The sequence below is a fragment of the Lissotriton helveticus genome, chromosome 6 (assembly GCF_964261635.1).
Source record: "Lissotriton helveticus chromosome 6, aLisHel1.1, whole genome shotgun sequence".
Lineage (NCBI taxonomy): Eukaryota > Metazoa > Chordata > Amphibia > Caudata > Salamandridae > Lissotriton > Lissotriton helveticus.
This window is the reverse complement of record NC_136067.1, coordinates 1064651183-1064665975: the sequence shown is the minus strand read 5'-3', so window position 1 is coordinate 1064665975 and position 14793 is coordinate 1064651183. Positions and strand designations below refer to the sequence as shown.

The 14793-nt window shown below is 43.0% G+C and overlaps 1 protein-coding gene across 1 annotated transcript in view; it reads right to left on the bottom strand.

Moving 5' to 3' along the window:
- Positions 1-362: 362 nt before the first annotated feature.
- The window catches only part of PLG (plasminogen), a 301774-nt gene continuing 287343 nt past the window's right edge, over positions 363-14793 (bottom strand). The window contains exons 19-20 of the mRNA XM_078648716.1: positions 10845-10990; positions 363-951 (exon numbers count right to left, since the gene is read on the bottom strand). Of these exons, the coding sequence (XP_078504842.1) occupies positions 790-951; positions 10845-10990 (308 nt within the window). The 3' untranslated portion in view covers positions 363-789. The remainder of the gene's footprint in view (positions 952-10844; positions 10991-14793) is intronic.

Here is a 14793-nt window from a genome sequence, read left to right as displayed (position 1 = left end):
TAAACTCCCTGCGCCTAACAAAAAAAAATTAAAAATTAAAGTGTCCTCATGTAATGCAACTGGTGCTATGTAAAGCGCTCTGATACCCGATTCAGGTCAAGTTCGTGCTATATAAAACTCTTTTAAATAAAAAAAAGAAGAAATTCTGATTTGATCTGAAACAGAGATTCAATAGTTTTAAAAAATGTTGTTGATTTAATGGAACATATTTACGGTGATTCTGAGTGTTGTGCTGTTTACCTGTAAATGAGGCAAGTTTTTGCGGACTTTAGATATCCAAATTCTTACGCTTTTCGGATAAGCATGAACTAGCAGAACTGGAACACGTAACATAGAATCAAGCAATTGGTGCTGACAAAGGGTTTAATAATATTCTTTTTATTTTCATAAGCAGGTGCGCTTTTCTGACTCCTTTGATAATATAAATCCTATACAATTAACTTTTTCTCAATGTCCCTGTATGCCATTTAAAAAACTAATACACCCCTTGATAACTTTTGCTTTTACTTTGATAATTCCCTATACCATACATAGCCTGACCTCACTGATTCATAATTTGATCAAAATACTTTTGACAAGAGTGGAAAAAGTCTCAAGCTCGCCGTTGACCTCACATTTTTTATTGTTAGTTATGAATGCCTCACGTTCCAAATGGATGCTCCCCAAAAAAAGATTACATAGGTTATAAATGTATGCCAATGATCATTAATTTGTGCAGGCGTTTGCCTACATTCTCAATATTTTGTATTGAGCTGAGCTGCGAAGAAGGCTATTGAGGTTCCTAAGATCTTAGTTATTTTTCATTGTCTCTTCAATCCAGTCGATAAACATTGAAACTCGAACATAAACACCGGGCTTCATAGGCTGGGCACACCCAAGACCCCAGGAGGTGACTCCTTGAAGGACATATTTTTCTCCATCGTTACAAACCAGAGGTCCTCCGCTGTCTCCCTGCAGAGAAAAACAAGAGAATATTGTCATCAATATGGAAGACCACTGATTTCCCCAAATGCTCTGTTTTAGGACTGTTCTGTTTTGGTGTACAGTTTGCACACCAGGCTAGGGGCAGGCAACACAGATATTTTTTTTCTTTTTCACATTTGCAGGACAACTATGATAACCAGGCTGGTAAATCTTGGGCATATTTCATAAACCTCATCTCACTGTTGGTTTGACGTGTTATGGCTTTAAATAAGGGGAAGTACACTTTGTTTCAAAATCAGGCTTTACTAGTTCTTCTCTAAATATAATAGGGCCGACTTATTAAGGGGTTCTGCAGAAGATAAAGTAATACTCCTTTAGAACTCCTTGACATACTCTTGTAGGTCTGGCTTTGTGAAGCGGCCCCAAAACATCTGACATGGGAATATTCAGGCAATATTCATAGACAATTAGTACAACTAGAAAGGACAGTATCTTGTTTGCACTTTTACTAATAGGGGGGTAGGGGGGGCTAATTTGCAAAGGAAGGTAAGAGTATTTATATGTGTACTCCTGTAGCTCTATTTCTCATACCCATAAATACTTTTGTGATTCGGTCTCAATGTGTGTTTATAAAGTGCATTTTGACCCTGAGGAGACTATTGGTAGATTATAGATTCTTATTGTTACTCAGTACAGTGGCGGTCCTTTTCAAAAATCAAAGATGGGTGAAAGCCTCAGTGGAACTTCTGGGACCTAAACTTGTAACATTGGGGTCAAACAACTATCTGATCACCTATTAGTCCACTGAGCTGCCAGAACCACTAATGAGGTACATTTTTGCAGAGGGCACCAGATAGTTATCACTAGCTAATTGCAAAGAGTGACACATTTACAAATGAAAGTCATGTTTATATTTCAGGTCAGTTGGATTACCTATGTCACTCAGATAGCCTATGAGAAATGTAAAATATCTGAAAAGCACCAGGCAGAGGATGATGTTCCAGCATAAAATAAAAGAGGAGCTCGGACGGAAATGTTCAAAGAACTGGTCACAAAAATTTGATCAGGTCTGCAACCAACTTTTTTACGAAAAGTAAAGAATTTTATAAGCTGACCTATCTACAGATACTTAATGAATATTAATGACGTGTGTTACACATTATGACTCACTCCAATTGGAGACCATCACAAAGATGGTAGCTTAATAGGATCAGCAGACTATGATGCCTGTAATTGGCTCTTAGTAAAATACTTTTCCTTAAAGGAAACAGACCTGCCTTTCAAAACAAAACTTTTCTTTCTTAAAGTATAAGTACTGGCAGTGACCCCCGGACCACTACCTAGTCTCAAACAAACTTTATTTTAAAACTTACAAAGGAGACCCCTTCCCATTTGCAAACGCATCACCATCTCAACGTGGAGGTCTCTCCGTTTTTTAATGCGCTGCCAACAAAACTGATACATCACATACCATTTTACAATTTGGAAGGGATGCCTACAACAGGCCCTTTTCAAATCCCAAATCAATATCCATTAACAAAGCCATTTTAGGATCAGGAAATGTACTGACTACTAAAATGCCTTTAGTATATTAAAAAAAACATCTCCCCCTCGGAGTAGTTTATAGACAGTGTGGTGCCAATGTTACATTTCTTGACTACATTTGTACCAGTGAAATTACTCAACCTCCTGCCAGCTATTCATTAATGCGTCATTGAAATTAGGTGGGAATCAGGTTGAGGCATTGCAATAGAGGCAAGATTAGTTTTATTCGTTTATAGTCAATACAAATGTACTAGGAAAACAAAGCAAACTCTGTAAAGAAGCAGCAACAGGAACGTATGTTTATTGTCCAGGGATCACCTTGTACCTGAAGGGCAATCCTTTAGGCTTAGTTGCTGCAAGTTGATGTATTGCTTGAGAATAAACCTATTTTGCGACCTCTTTGCTCTCAGTTGAAAGAAATGCCTGAGCTGATAATCTGCCTTCATCCATTGTGGTGAGTGATTTCATCTTTAAGGGAGTTAAATACGTTTACCTTTACAGTCCAATACATTTCATGATTCAAAAATGCTGTTTGGACCTTTCAAATCAGTAATCATGCAAGTCTGAAATCAAAGGAGGTGGGCATTGAATTTGATATCAGTACAAGAAAAGCCTAAAATTCAATCACAAACATTAGACTAATGTCCGCTTTACAGGTTAAGGGCTACATTCTGATCCCTGTCTAACATTAGTTAGGCATAGATAGAAGATTGGCTGTGCAAGATTTTAAAAAATAAAGGAAGATAGTGTTGAAAGCGTAATCAGACTAAGCAGAGGCCAGTGTTAGCCAATGCTTTATGCCACTCATACAGTGCCGTCAGAAGAATACGTTTGTGAACAGGCTGCCAGCTGATGGGGTAAAGATGTCTGTTTCTGCCATAAAATCCTCAAGGAGCCCCGCTCTACCTTTTCCCCCTGATTAAACTCTATCTTCCTAACAGGCATCTCAGGTCCTCAGGGACAGCAATGACTGTGATACCCAGAGTTAACAGAATGTGTCTGAGAGGTAGCTCTTTCAGATTCTTGGCTGTTCAACTCAGGAACTCTGTGCCCTTGGATCTGAGAATGGAACCATCTGAAGTCCAGCTCCCCCAAAAATCATATACAATTATTCAGGCAAAACTGATCTGGCAATGGACTATGTAGGTAATAATGATTGAAACTCAGAGCTGGATTAATAGACCTCTGTTGATGTAATTTTAGCGCGGGACGCTCCATCTGGAGTAACAAGCGCTCTACAAACCCCCTAACATAACAACATAACATAACATGTCCCAAAATGTATTGTCTGCATGGAAAGATGAGTGCCAACTGGTTCTGCCTGTTGTACCCGGTCTGATACCCACCTTATTGCTCAGAAATTCACTACTTCCAATCATCTTTAGGAAGGTGATGAAAGCAAATCACTTAATTTGCCAGGCTAGTAGTGTAGTGAATGTCTGTGCTAACTCAGGCCTGGGACCAGTGATAGTCTGTGATGTTTGTGGCAGCCAGTGGATGGGCTTCAAATGCAGTGCACAAGCAAGCTGCAGTTGCTTATACGTCTGCAGCTTCTGGACCCGGACCACCTAGGCATAGTCACACACAATGTCTCTATGGCTAACTGCCCTCCTCCATAATTGGGGGAGTGCCAGGAATTAGGGAGACTCACATCCCCTGTGTGGGCTGCGCCCACATGCCTGCGCACTACCACAAAAAGTGCTGCGATCATCCACTTCGTAGCCAAGTCAGGCCCTGTGGCGCCACCTGTTTGGGTGACAGAAGAAAGCGATTGTCAAGAATACCTATGTATGGCCCAATTAGGCCGCAGTGCCTGTACCAAACAGGTGCCATTAAGCAAACTCACCTAGTCCAAACTGAGACGGCTGTATCCATAGCAACCTCATCCAGTACCCGTCTCAAATTTTACATACTGCTTGGACCAGCACAGTGACAAGCGTGCTATACTAACACTGCCCTGGTGCAGCGCTTCATTGTGGACGGAGAGGGCTTCAATTGCATCTGAGTTTGGTAATGGGGACACCAGCACTAATATGCATTACACTAAGCTGTAGTTTAGGTACCATCATTTTAGCTCAGAATGCCTAGAACACAACTCACTCATCTTAACAGCATTCTGTCCAACATAGTTTCTCTTCCAATTGTGGTAATTGGGTTCCAATCAAAAGTAGATAAGTGTGTATTTAAGGAGTTCAGTTGCTGAAATTGCTTTGGCTTTCAGCACAGCCACTTTCGTTTTAAAAAAAATGTAAATAGGCTTTAATTTAAGCATTTGTTATCTCTGTCCTGTCCGATGTCCAGAGTGATTGCTAGTTCTCTACATAAATTTGCATTAGCTTGATCATTCTTCTCTGATACAGTTGAGCTGCACCAATCTGGATGCCAAAAGATATACAAATCTCCCGGCTCCTGCAGATGAATAGAAAGGAGCTCAGGGGGAAATGCTAGGTAAGTTTGATGATAGACAGTCTGCATAAAGGAAAGCATAGTGCAAATGGCCCTGAACATCCATCTACATTTATAATGAGGAAAATGACCCAATAGTGTTTAGAAAGATATTGGGTTGTTTGACTAAAGAAATGACTGGAAATAAATTATGTAAAACGGAAGTTACTATTCGCATAACTTTAGTTTGAACAAACAAAATGAACTAGTTCAAAATCTGCAGCTCTTTTATTACACTTGCTACTGCAGGCCATTATGTGCATCCCCAACAGATATAAATCAGAGCAACACATTTAGAATTGACAGATATCAAATCACGTGTGTGCTATGACCTGGCTGAATATTTTATAACCTGACAAAAGAATCAATTAGCACATTTCATGACCTCGCCAAAGAGACAGGGCCGTCTTAACAGCATTATTGGTCCCCGGGTAAAGCAGTGCACTGCGCCCTACCTACACAACCACTCAAAGGAATACAAATGTTTAAAGGAAAATATGTGTTAAATTCTGGTGTGCATGGGTCCCCTATGCTCATGAGGCACCCGGGCAACTGCCCAGCGAGCCCATGCGTTAAGATGGCACTGAAAAGAGCATGAACTGGCCAAAGGTTCCATAACTTTGTTGAAGGTTCCATGTACAAATCAGAGAGTTCAAGACCTGCCAGAGAAGTTCATTGGTTAGACCACAAAATCAATAACCAAATCAAACAACCCAAGACCCTGCTGAAGATTTCAAGATTAGGTCATGCAGTCAAGGGCCAAGTCAAAGAATCCAATCCTTTGGTGATAATTTCAGTATTAGATCAAATACTCAATGACCCATTAAATATCCTGTGGCTGGGCTAGAGATTCCATTGCTAGGCTGAAGATTTAAAGACCTGGATGATGATTTCATGATTAGGCAATAGAATCCATGATGTGTGTTAAAAAAAACATATGACCTGGCTGAAGATTCCTAAACCTGGCCTCAAGATTTGCCAAATGAGAGAGTCACTGTAGTCTTTTTCTTCCATGAGGCTCAATCAAACCAGGGCACATATATCCTGCCCAGCCAGGATATATCTGGGAACTGTCAGTTACTTATTGAGGTGCACAGTATTCCAGTGCCCTTTTGTTGTAACTTGGCTCTTGGTATCTTCCATACTCCCTGTTCCCCCCCTCCCTTCCCCTGCCCACTTGGTATGACCTGTAGCTGTCTCTGAAGGCAGCATTGGAATGTTGTTGTTTTAGGTCCTGTCAAGCTGGGAGCACCTACGGTGATTGTTACTGAATAAACGTACCAGAAATAAATCCACGTGTGGACATTCATTACTACATTTGTGGCGACGAGGGAAACGGAACTGAGCCAGGGTCAGTGGGGTGCTCTCCCCTGGAATGAGTTGAGCTTGGACAAGGAAAAAAAAAATGAAGAAATGAATTGATAAGCTGCGTCGGGCGTTCCTAGGAGATTGAGAAGCTGATGAGGAGTAAGACCCGAGTGGATGAACTTTAAACTGAGAGAAAGTTCGTCAGGTGAGCAGCTGAATCTAATGAGGAAAGCTGAGCGGAGCGGGAGACGAAATTGCTGTTAATTGTTCCCACCGCGTTTTGAAGTGATTTAATGAGCCTTGGTGATGAAGTTGGTAAAAGAGCTCTGTAGGATACAGTCTGTGAAGTGAGCAACTGAGGCACGTGAAGTGATGATCCATGTCGGGCGTTCTAATGAAATTGAGTTGGTGAAGAGGAGTAAGACCCGAGTTGAAGAGCATTGAAATTGGCGAAATATCGTGAGGATAGCAGTCTAAACTAATGATAAGAGCTGAGCGGAGCTCAGAATAAGGTGAAAGTCCGTGTGTAATGGGAAGGAGTGAGCCCCATGTACATGGCGAAAAGTTCGTGAGGTGATCTGCTGAAGCGCATGAGAAGAGCTGGGCTGAGCGGGGGACGACATTGGAGTTGATCGTTCTCGCCGCGTCTTGAAGTTGAGAATAAAAGCCTTGGCAATGAAGTTGGAAAAGTCCGTGTGAAAAAGGGACGAGTGAGAAAGTGATCGAGGCTGGAGTGCCCTGCGTACTCTTATTCTGAAGGTGATACTGTGGGGAATCAGAAATATTTGGCGTGTGAAAATAAACTCTCCTCAGCCTTTCTGTGTGCAACCAATATTCAGTCACGTCCATTATTATTCTCTTCCAATACCGCCGAAAATTGCCAACACAGGGGAGACACTGCCACCGTGTGGACACTTCAAGCAATAATGAGTGAAGAAATTCCCTGTTCAGCGCATGACAGTTGAGTCGATGAGGAAAGAGTGACAACGGAAAACATCCCTGAGGGTGCCCCAGGCGGAGTCGGACCTGGTGTAGGAGCGGGGCATTCCGAGTGTGGGAGCCAAACACAAGGAAAGGGAGGTCCGTCTTCGCGGGATAAAGCACTAAGAGGTGGTGAGAGGCGATATGCGGAGAGGTGCTAAAGGCAAGATGTCACACGTCCCCAGCCGGGAGCTGCTCTGAGGAGACCGAGGGTTCAGCGCTTCACGTAGAGGTACACTCGGACAGTAACGTCCCAAGTTCAGATCCGGTCGGCTGACCAACTCTCCCCCCTAAGGAGTCGAGTTATGACATCGTGGGTAGGGGGAGGGGGTCATTATGAAATAAGTAAATGGGTTTTTCTGATTCTTAAAGGAGAAATCTGAGTGAGTCTTTAACGAACGTCCTTGATTTAGAATTTGATATAGTATTCAAGGGCTTCCTGCGCAACGTGGAGGGTGCGCGCTAGTGAAGTTTTGGATAAGGGAACAACCCAATCTATAGTAATGTGACTGGTCCATGAATTCCCAAAAGGCGCACCTAAGATATTGATCGTGAGGAGAAGATGAAAGTGAGTTGTAGATTTATAGTCCTCCTACACAGCAGAGCAAAGTTTTGAAGTGTGACAGGCACCAGAGTCACCCCCTACAGCTCGTAGTCGATCGAGCGCCAGAGTGCTCTGCCACCCTGTGGGCCATTCTTTTCATCGCACTCTCGTTACAATTCCTGTTTGAAAAAAAATATATATATAAGGACGGAGAAGACGTGTGGGGGATATTAAAAGATGATAAAGTTGTACAAATACGCACATTGGCTCGTTAAGGGAGAATATTAGCCTCTGAAGAAAATTGGCGGGACTGGAAGTGTCAGTTTCACGGGTCAGAGTAGACTTCGTTCCTGTTTCAGAGTCATTGGGAGCATTTGAAGAGGAGGAATCCCCTAAACTCACAGGCCTTAAGATGCAAATTTAATGAGTGTAGAGCATATGCTGCAGCTGTGAATACACATATACATCTTTTCACTCCGTAGTTTGGAACCAGACCCATCCTCCTAGACCAGAGCTTCGGATTCAGTGTAACTCCCGTCTTCCCCCTCTACTTAGCCCACCATCCCGGCGCATCACAGTCAGCCAGGTGGGCGTAAGAGAGTACAACGAGGCACGCTCGTTCCGCTATCTTGGGGTAGGAGGTGAACTTTATATTTTCACGGGTACCCCTTAGACAACAGTGTGTTCAACATGGAGTGGGGCCAGAAGTACAATTTTTCACCTCCTGTGCCGTTTATGGGGGGGGATGATCAAATCGTTGCAGAATGGAGGGCATGGAAAGTATATTTTGAGAATTACATATCAGTTGTGGAAGAAGAAGCCGTGCCCTTTGTACCAAAAGAAAAAACTGAAATATTACTATACAGTTTAGGAATTGGGGGACGGGAAAAATACCATGAAATGGAAAAGGCATTCATGAAAGGAACGATCAGGAATGTTTATGAGGACATCTTGTGGGTATTGGATGAATTTTATGTACAGGTCTCGTTGGGAAAAGTACTAAGAGATGAAGTGAAGAAGGAAAGGAGGGGTGGCCACGAGGAAGCCAATCTAAGTAAAATAAACCCGGGGTGTACTATCTGTATAGGCGGAGTGAAGGCAGATATGATATCAGATTCAGGTTCACGTCATAGTATGATAAGCAAGAGTGAATGGAACTGTAAGTTAGAAAAAAAATATGGAAACGTATTGAAAGAGGCAAACATATCCCCGAAGTCCTATACAGGGGAGGACATTAGAGTAATAGGATACCAAGTCATGGATTTAATGTACAAGGGAAATCATACTAGGAGTACCATATATGTAACAGAAAGTGTACCCGCCATGCTAGGGTGGGAGGATCAAATGAAACTGAGAATATCACTCAAGGGAAGAAGAAGAGAACAAATGAGGGAGCAGGCACGTAAACAAAGCATGAGTGTATCAAAGAGTGGTGCAACGAAGATCCCCACGCCTCCCTCCAAGGGTGCTGAAGTTTTTGATGGGGCTGCCAGTATTAAAGAACAAGGGGGAATTATAGCCAAAGGCAACATGAAAGAAAAACGAGTCTCTTACCAATGTTTGGTGGATGAGAGAGAAATACGTAAGAAACAAGAGAGTAAAAGCAGAGAAGGTTTAATTGGTGAAGAAGAAGAACTCGAAAGTAAGGGAGAACGCATAAGTGCAACAGCAAATGAGCGGAAAAAGATAAAATGTAAGGGTAATCTATTCAATTGCAAAGAGACGGGGCAAATGACCATGCCGTCGGAGTTCAAGACTAAAGTGAGGGAGGAGCATGTGGTCAATAGTCAAAAGGAAAGAGAAGTGGACTCAAGTTTGAAGAATGAGAAGAAAGGTAAATATCTTCAAAGGCCCAACAGTGGGAAGGTGGAGAGAGAGAGTCAGGAAACGCAAAGAATAATACTAAAAGATGTACTACCAAATGTCCAGTCAGGTCAGAAGAGTTCACGCTATGATTATAGGAGCAAGCATAAGTTTCAAGATCCAGAAAACACCTCTGAGTCCTCCAAGGGAACATGCGGGATGAAACAGGAGAACGGAATTAGGGCAGTAGTGGATCCAGTCATTAAGCGCGAGCTGTGTGATAAGGAAGCCAAGAAAGTATTGGTTGCTGGTAATGGCCAAGGGAGGAAGGACAAAAGATGGCCTAGACCAGTCACCGTTGATGACACTGTAATAGAGACATAGTATGCCAGAAGGAGTTGCCGGGCACCGTCCTGGCCCAAGTGTCTGCATAAAGAAGTAATTACGAGCGCTACCTCCAGTATCATTCCTCCTTAGGGGGATGGAAGGACTAGTAGGAGAAGTGCAGTACTCTAGTTCATGACGTCCATCAATTAGACAGCAGAATAGTAGGTGGGGTGGCTGTGGACGCGCTTTAGGGATGGGAAGTTCCTGCAACCCCTACTGTGACTCTTAGCTGCTCATCCCTTTGCGACATAAGCTAGTATATAGTGTGGGATCCAGTGGAACAGGATCCCCCGCTCCTGCTTTGTTTCCCCCCCCCCTCTTCTGCTAGTTCCTCATAGAGGATAGTTATAGTTTTCCTTTACAGTTACCTTGATACAGTTCCACCCCGTTGGGACAGCCTTCTCAGGCTTTGGTGTTTGGAGCACCTCCCCTTCCCCACCTTCTCGTTTCCCTGCTTTTTTTGTCTTTTGCTGTTCCGTACATTGAGCTCTTTCCTTCTCCATTTCTGACTTCTTGCTCCCCCTGGTCTCACCATTCTTTCTCGCTCACTCTGACGGTCTATCTCTCTCGCCCATCTTCCTCCGTTTTCTCTTTGACTCACTCTTCACCCTTCTCTCCTCTTCTCCCACTCGCTTTCTCATCTGTCCTTTTGCTTCCCCCTCCCACCCCTTTGTCTCCCTAGGGAGGATGATGTGTTGTAACTTGGCTCTTGGTATCTTCCGTACTCCCTGTTCCCCCCCTCCCTTCCCCTGCCCACTTGGTATGACCTGTAGCTGTCTCTGAAGGCAGCATTGGAATGTTGTTGTTTTAGGTCCTGTCAAGCTGGGAGCACCTACGGTGATTGTTACTGAATAAACGTACCAGAAATAAATCCACGTGTGGACATTCATTACTACACCTTTCTTACCTGGCAGCTGTCAGTACCACCGTGTATGTGTCCCGCGCAGAGTTCTTTTGAAGTAACTCTTCCACTCAGATATTCAGGTCGATTACATACTTTATTTTCAATTACAGGGAAGCCAGCTTCTTTCAGAAAACCTTCTCCACCAGTGCCTACATGGATAAAAACATGGCAAATACATAGTTTAAGGATTCAGATTAATTTCTTTCTTTAAATATATAGCATATATGCATATGTGTGAATGTTATGTACTGTTATTACTGAGAGATTAGTGAGGGGCCATAATGAATGAGAGGCAAGGGCTAACATGGGTCACACTACACCTCCCCTTCCTCAACAATGTTAATAAACAGCTAATTACACTCTGCACATCAGCATTTATGGTTTATGTCATGAAATCTTTCTGTGTGTTTGTTTTAAATAAAAGGTATTTAACCAAAACCAGGATGCAAGGAGTTTAATGTGTGCAGTTAGGTTATATCGCACTGAAAAGGCCTCATTATTATCAGGACAGAGGTTTCCTTGTGTAAAAATAATTGTAACACGCAATCTGTGAGGCAGCAGGTAGTGTTTTTCTAATGTAGGTCTTACTGTACCCTATTCATAACTTGAATCTGACCTTTGCACTGTAGTAATAAATATGTGAATGTATGTTTATTAGTACAGTTGCTCTAAACACCAGCTGATTTTGACCCACATTTAAGGCTTTATTACGATGACGGGCAGACGAGCGTCCGACAGCAATTGTGTGGAATGGTAACCTCCTAGGTAGTAGTCGACGGTTTCACCCGACATATAACAATGTATGCTCTTTTCTATTGTGGCTTTTGCTGCAACCTGCAAAAGGGCCACAGCACAAGCAGCAACAGAAAAGGGCATGTTTGCAAACATCCATGCACCGTGTGTCAGGCACCATATGGTGCATGGGTGTTTGGTGGGCACCACAAGTGTCCCCCTGGCCCCATAGCAGAGGCCTAGGTGGGACGGGCCCTCCTAGGGGCCCCCAAAGTCCCTCTCTGGCTGTCTGTTAATGGCAGTGGGACCGCCATGAACAGGCCGTCGGGAAGGGATGTCCTGAGCTCTACGGCAGTGCCTGCACAGGCACCACTCCATTGTAGGGATTGGGAAATGACCACTGTCCTGATGGGCTACTTGAGCCTGTCGGAGGTAGCGGTCTTTCCCCCCGCCTAACTCTCCCTAACTGCCAGAATGGCAATCTGGCAGTCAGACTGATGACATAGATGTCGGTGGGACCTCCACCAACGGCCTGTCGGTGGTTGCCTTACTTACATCGTAAGGATGCCCTTAGTTTTACATGTGCAAAAACCTGTGTGTGTATATGTGTGCGGTAAAATATTTTATTTAATGTTATTCTCATTTTTATGGTCTGGTTTGACAGCACAGCTGTCGCCAATAATTATGTGAGTCACCAGGAGAGGGGCGTTTGGCTCCCTCAATTGTTGGCAGTCAGGTGTACATGTTTTGATTTGGTAGATGTTGTGTGCTTCCACAAAAAAGTGCTTGCCCTCACCACTGCTGTTATTATGTTGTTTATTTATCCAGCTGCCTTAGCTTCAACTTTCAGGGGCACGTCCCTGGCATTGCTATGCTGTTAAAGATTCGTAGATAACTATATAGTTTATACTGCTATTCTCTGGTGGCAGCACAGCTGAAAGGAATTAAGTCATTCCTTTCCAAACTGCACAGGTGCTCCCGATGACTTCTAAGCCATTACCTTAAAACAAGTGTTCTAATCTTATCATCTGACATGTTCCTTTCTTTATGGAAGTACTGGAGGAGCAGCCTGTGTATCAAGAACTGTCTGAATGCAATATTAGAAAATGATACCAAAATGAAAAAGAACACTGATTATAACTCTAATGCTGATCCTAAAAGTAACCCTGGGCAATGATTAGTCTTTGAATATATTAGTTAAATGTAAAGAAATTAAATTTAAAAAGAACTCATTCCTTAAACATAGTGCTAATTCTACCACTAATCTACCTAACGTTTCAAACTTGTCATCTACGGGGTTCCTCGTGGCTCTGCTTTGAGCTATACCCCATTTAATTGTTACATTGCCTCTTTTCCTGCTGTTATATGCTCATTCGTCCTAAGCTTTTTGTCCTACTCAAATGACACGCAACTTATATTCCTTCTGGACGGTGACTGAGCTGTGTACGTCAACGTAGTTCAGACCTGCCTATGTTCTGTTTAACAGTGTCTGGATTATAACCTTCTTCATTGTAATTCTTCCAACACTGTAGTGTTGGTAAGTCTGCCTACTGCAGTTCTAATTGGTGGCCTACTGAACTGGGAGTCACCCACTCTCCTACTCCATCTGTGTGAACTTTAAGAGTGATCTTTGATCCCCGATGGATGTTCACTGAATATATTCCCAGACTGGCCTCTGCCATTTTTTAGTCTTTTGAAAATACTTAGAAATATCCATTTCTCTTCCACTTAAACCTTCCTATGACAATAGTTCAGTCTTTGATTCATCAACTCCCTTTTTCTAGGTTTTCTATAACATCTGGGGGGTGCGACATCTGCAATGTATCTAGAAACCTGCTGCTTGCCTTCATTTGGGGATAAGCAAACAATGTCTCTTTCCACTAAAAATCCTTTCACTGGCTACCTATCTCTAAGCATAGTCTGTTCACTCAGAATTTGTTATTGTTTGATTCATCCAGTTAACCCACTCTGTGTTCAGACTTTCTTTTCTCGTTGCTGCACCTCATGACCTTTATGATCTGCTTTTTGGAGGATTTTTCATAAAATAAAAAATAATTACTAATTTAGATGTTGTTTAGTTAGCTTGAATTAGCCTCAGACAGCTTACATTGACATCCATTCATATTTGGAGAAAGTATTGTGCACTTTTATTTCATGTGAACAAGCCTTTCCACATGCATGTTTCTGTGTGCTTTTCAATTTCAGAAAATCAAAACCTAAGCCTTGCTATTAATAAATTGTATGAATATGTTTCTCCAAGGAAGCCATGCTCAGGGTGTTCCTCTATTTATAGCTCCTCCAGAGTCCTGACGCTTGCCTGAAACTTGTTATTTCTTTGTATACAGTTTGGGAGGTGCCTGGCACCATATATATTGAAGGAGTCCTCCATTTTAATGACTTTATGATTTAAGTTTCACAGTTTTTATTTCCTTACCTTTCTTTTACCAGTAAGCAGTTATCGTAAGGGAGCCTGCGATCATTGCAGGGATTGCTCGACCCAAGTTTAAAGTCCCTCTTTATTTCTCCACTCTTTTTCCCTCGCGCTCTGGTGCCGTCTTAGGCCACTCCCCTTACCCAGGAGGGCTACTTAATGAAGATCTCAGCGCGTCTGCACAGATCCTCCTGAGCCCGGATGCATGCCTGCAACTTTGTATTTCCTTGTTTAAAGTTTGGGAAGTGCCTGGCTCCCCTCACAGCCGCCACATTAGAGGAGTTTATTCCCTCCATTTTAATGTTTTTATGATTTAAATTTCGCACTTTTTGTTTCATTACCTTTCTTTTACCAGTAAGCAGTGATTGAAGGGGAGCCTGCGTTCACTGCAGGGGTCACTGGTCCCCAGTTTAAAGTCCCTCTTTATTTCTCCACTCATTTTCCCTCACACTCCAGTGACGTCTTGGGCCACGCCCCTTACCCTGGATGGCTACTTAATGAAGATCTCAGCGCATCTGTGCAGCTCCTCCTGATCCCGGACGCTTACCTGCAACTTTTTATTCCCTTGTATACAGTTTGGGTGGTGCCTGGTTACCTACACAGTGGTACAAAAGGGGGTGGTGATGGACGGAGCATCTGATCCGATCAAACACTCACACCCAGTCAACAGATCTGGGTTTAATCCATCACTGTGCAAATCAGTCTGACCCTGTGCCTCATGGGAACAGTCCAGCCCAAACTGCCAAGCCATGCCTTCCCTGGACCTGGAAACAAGCTTCCTAGGGCCAG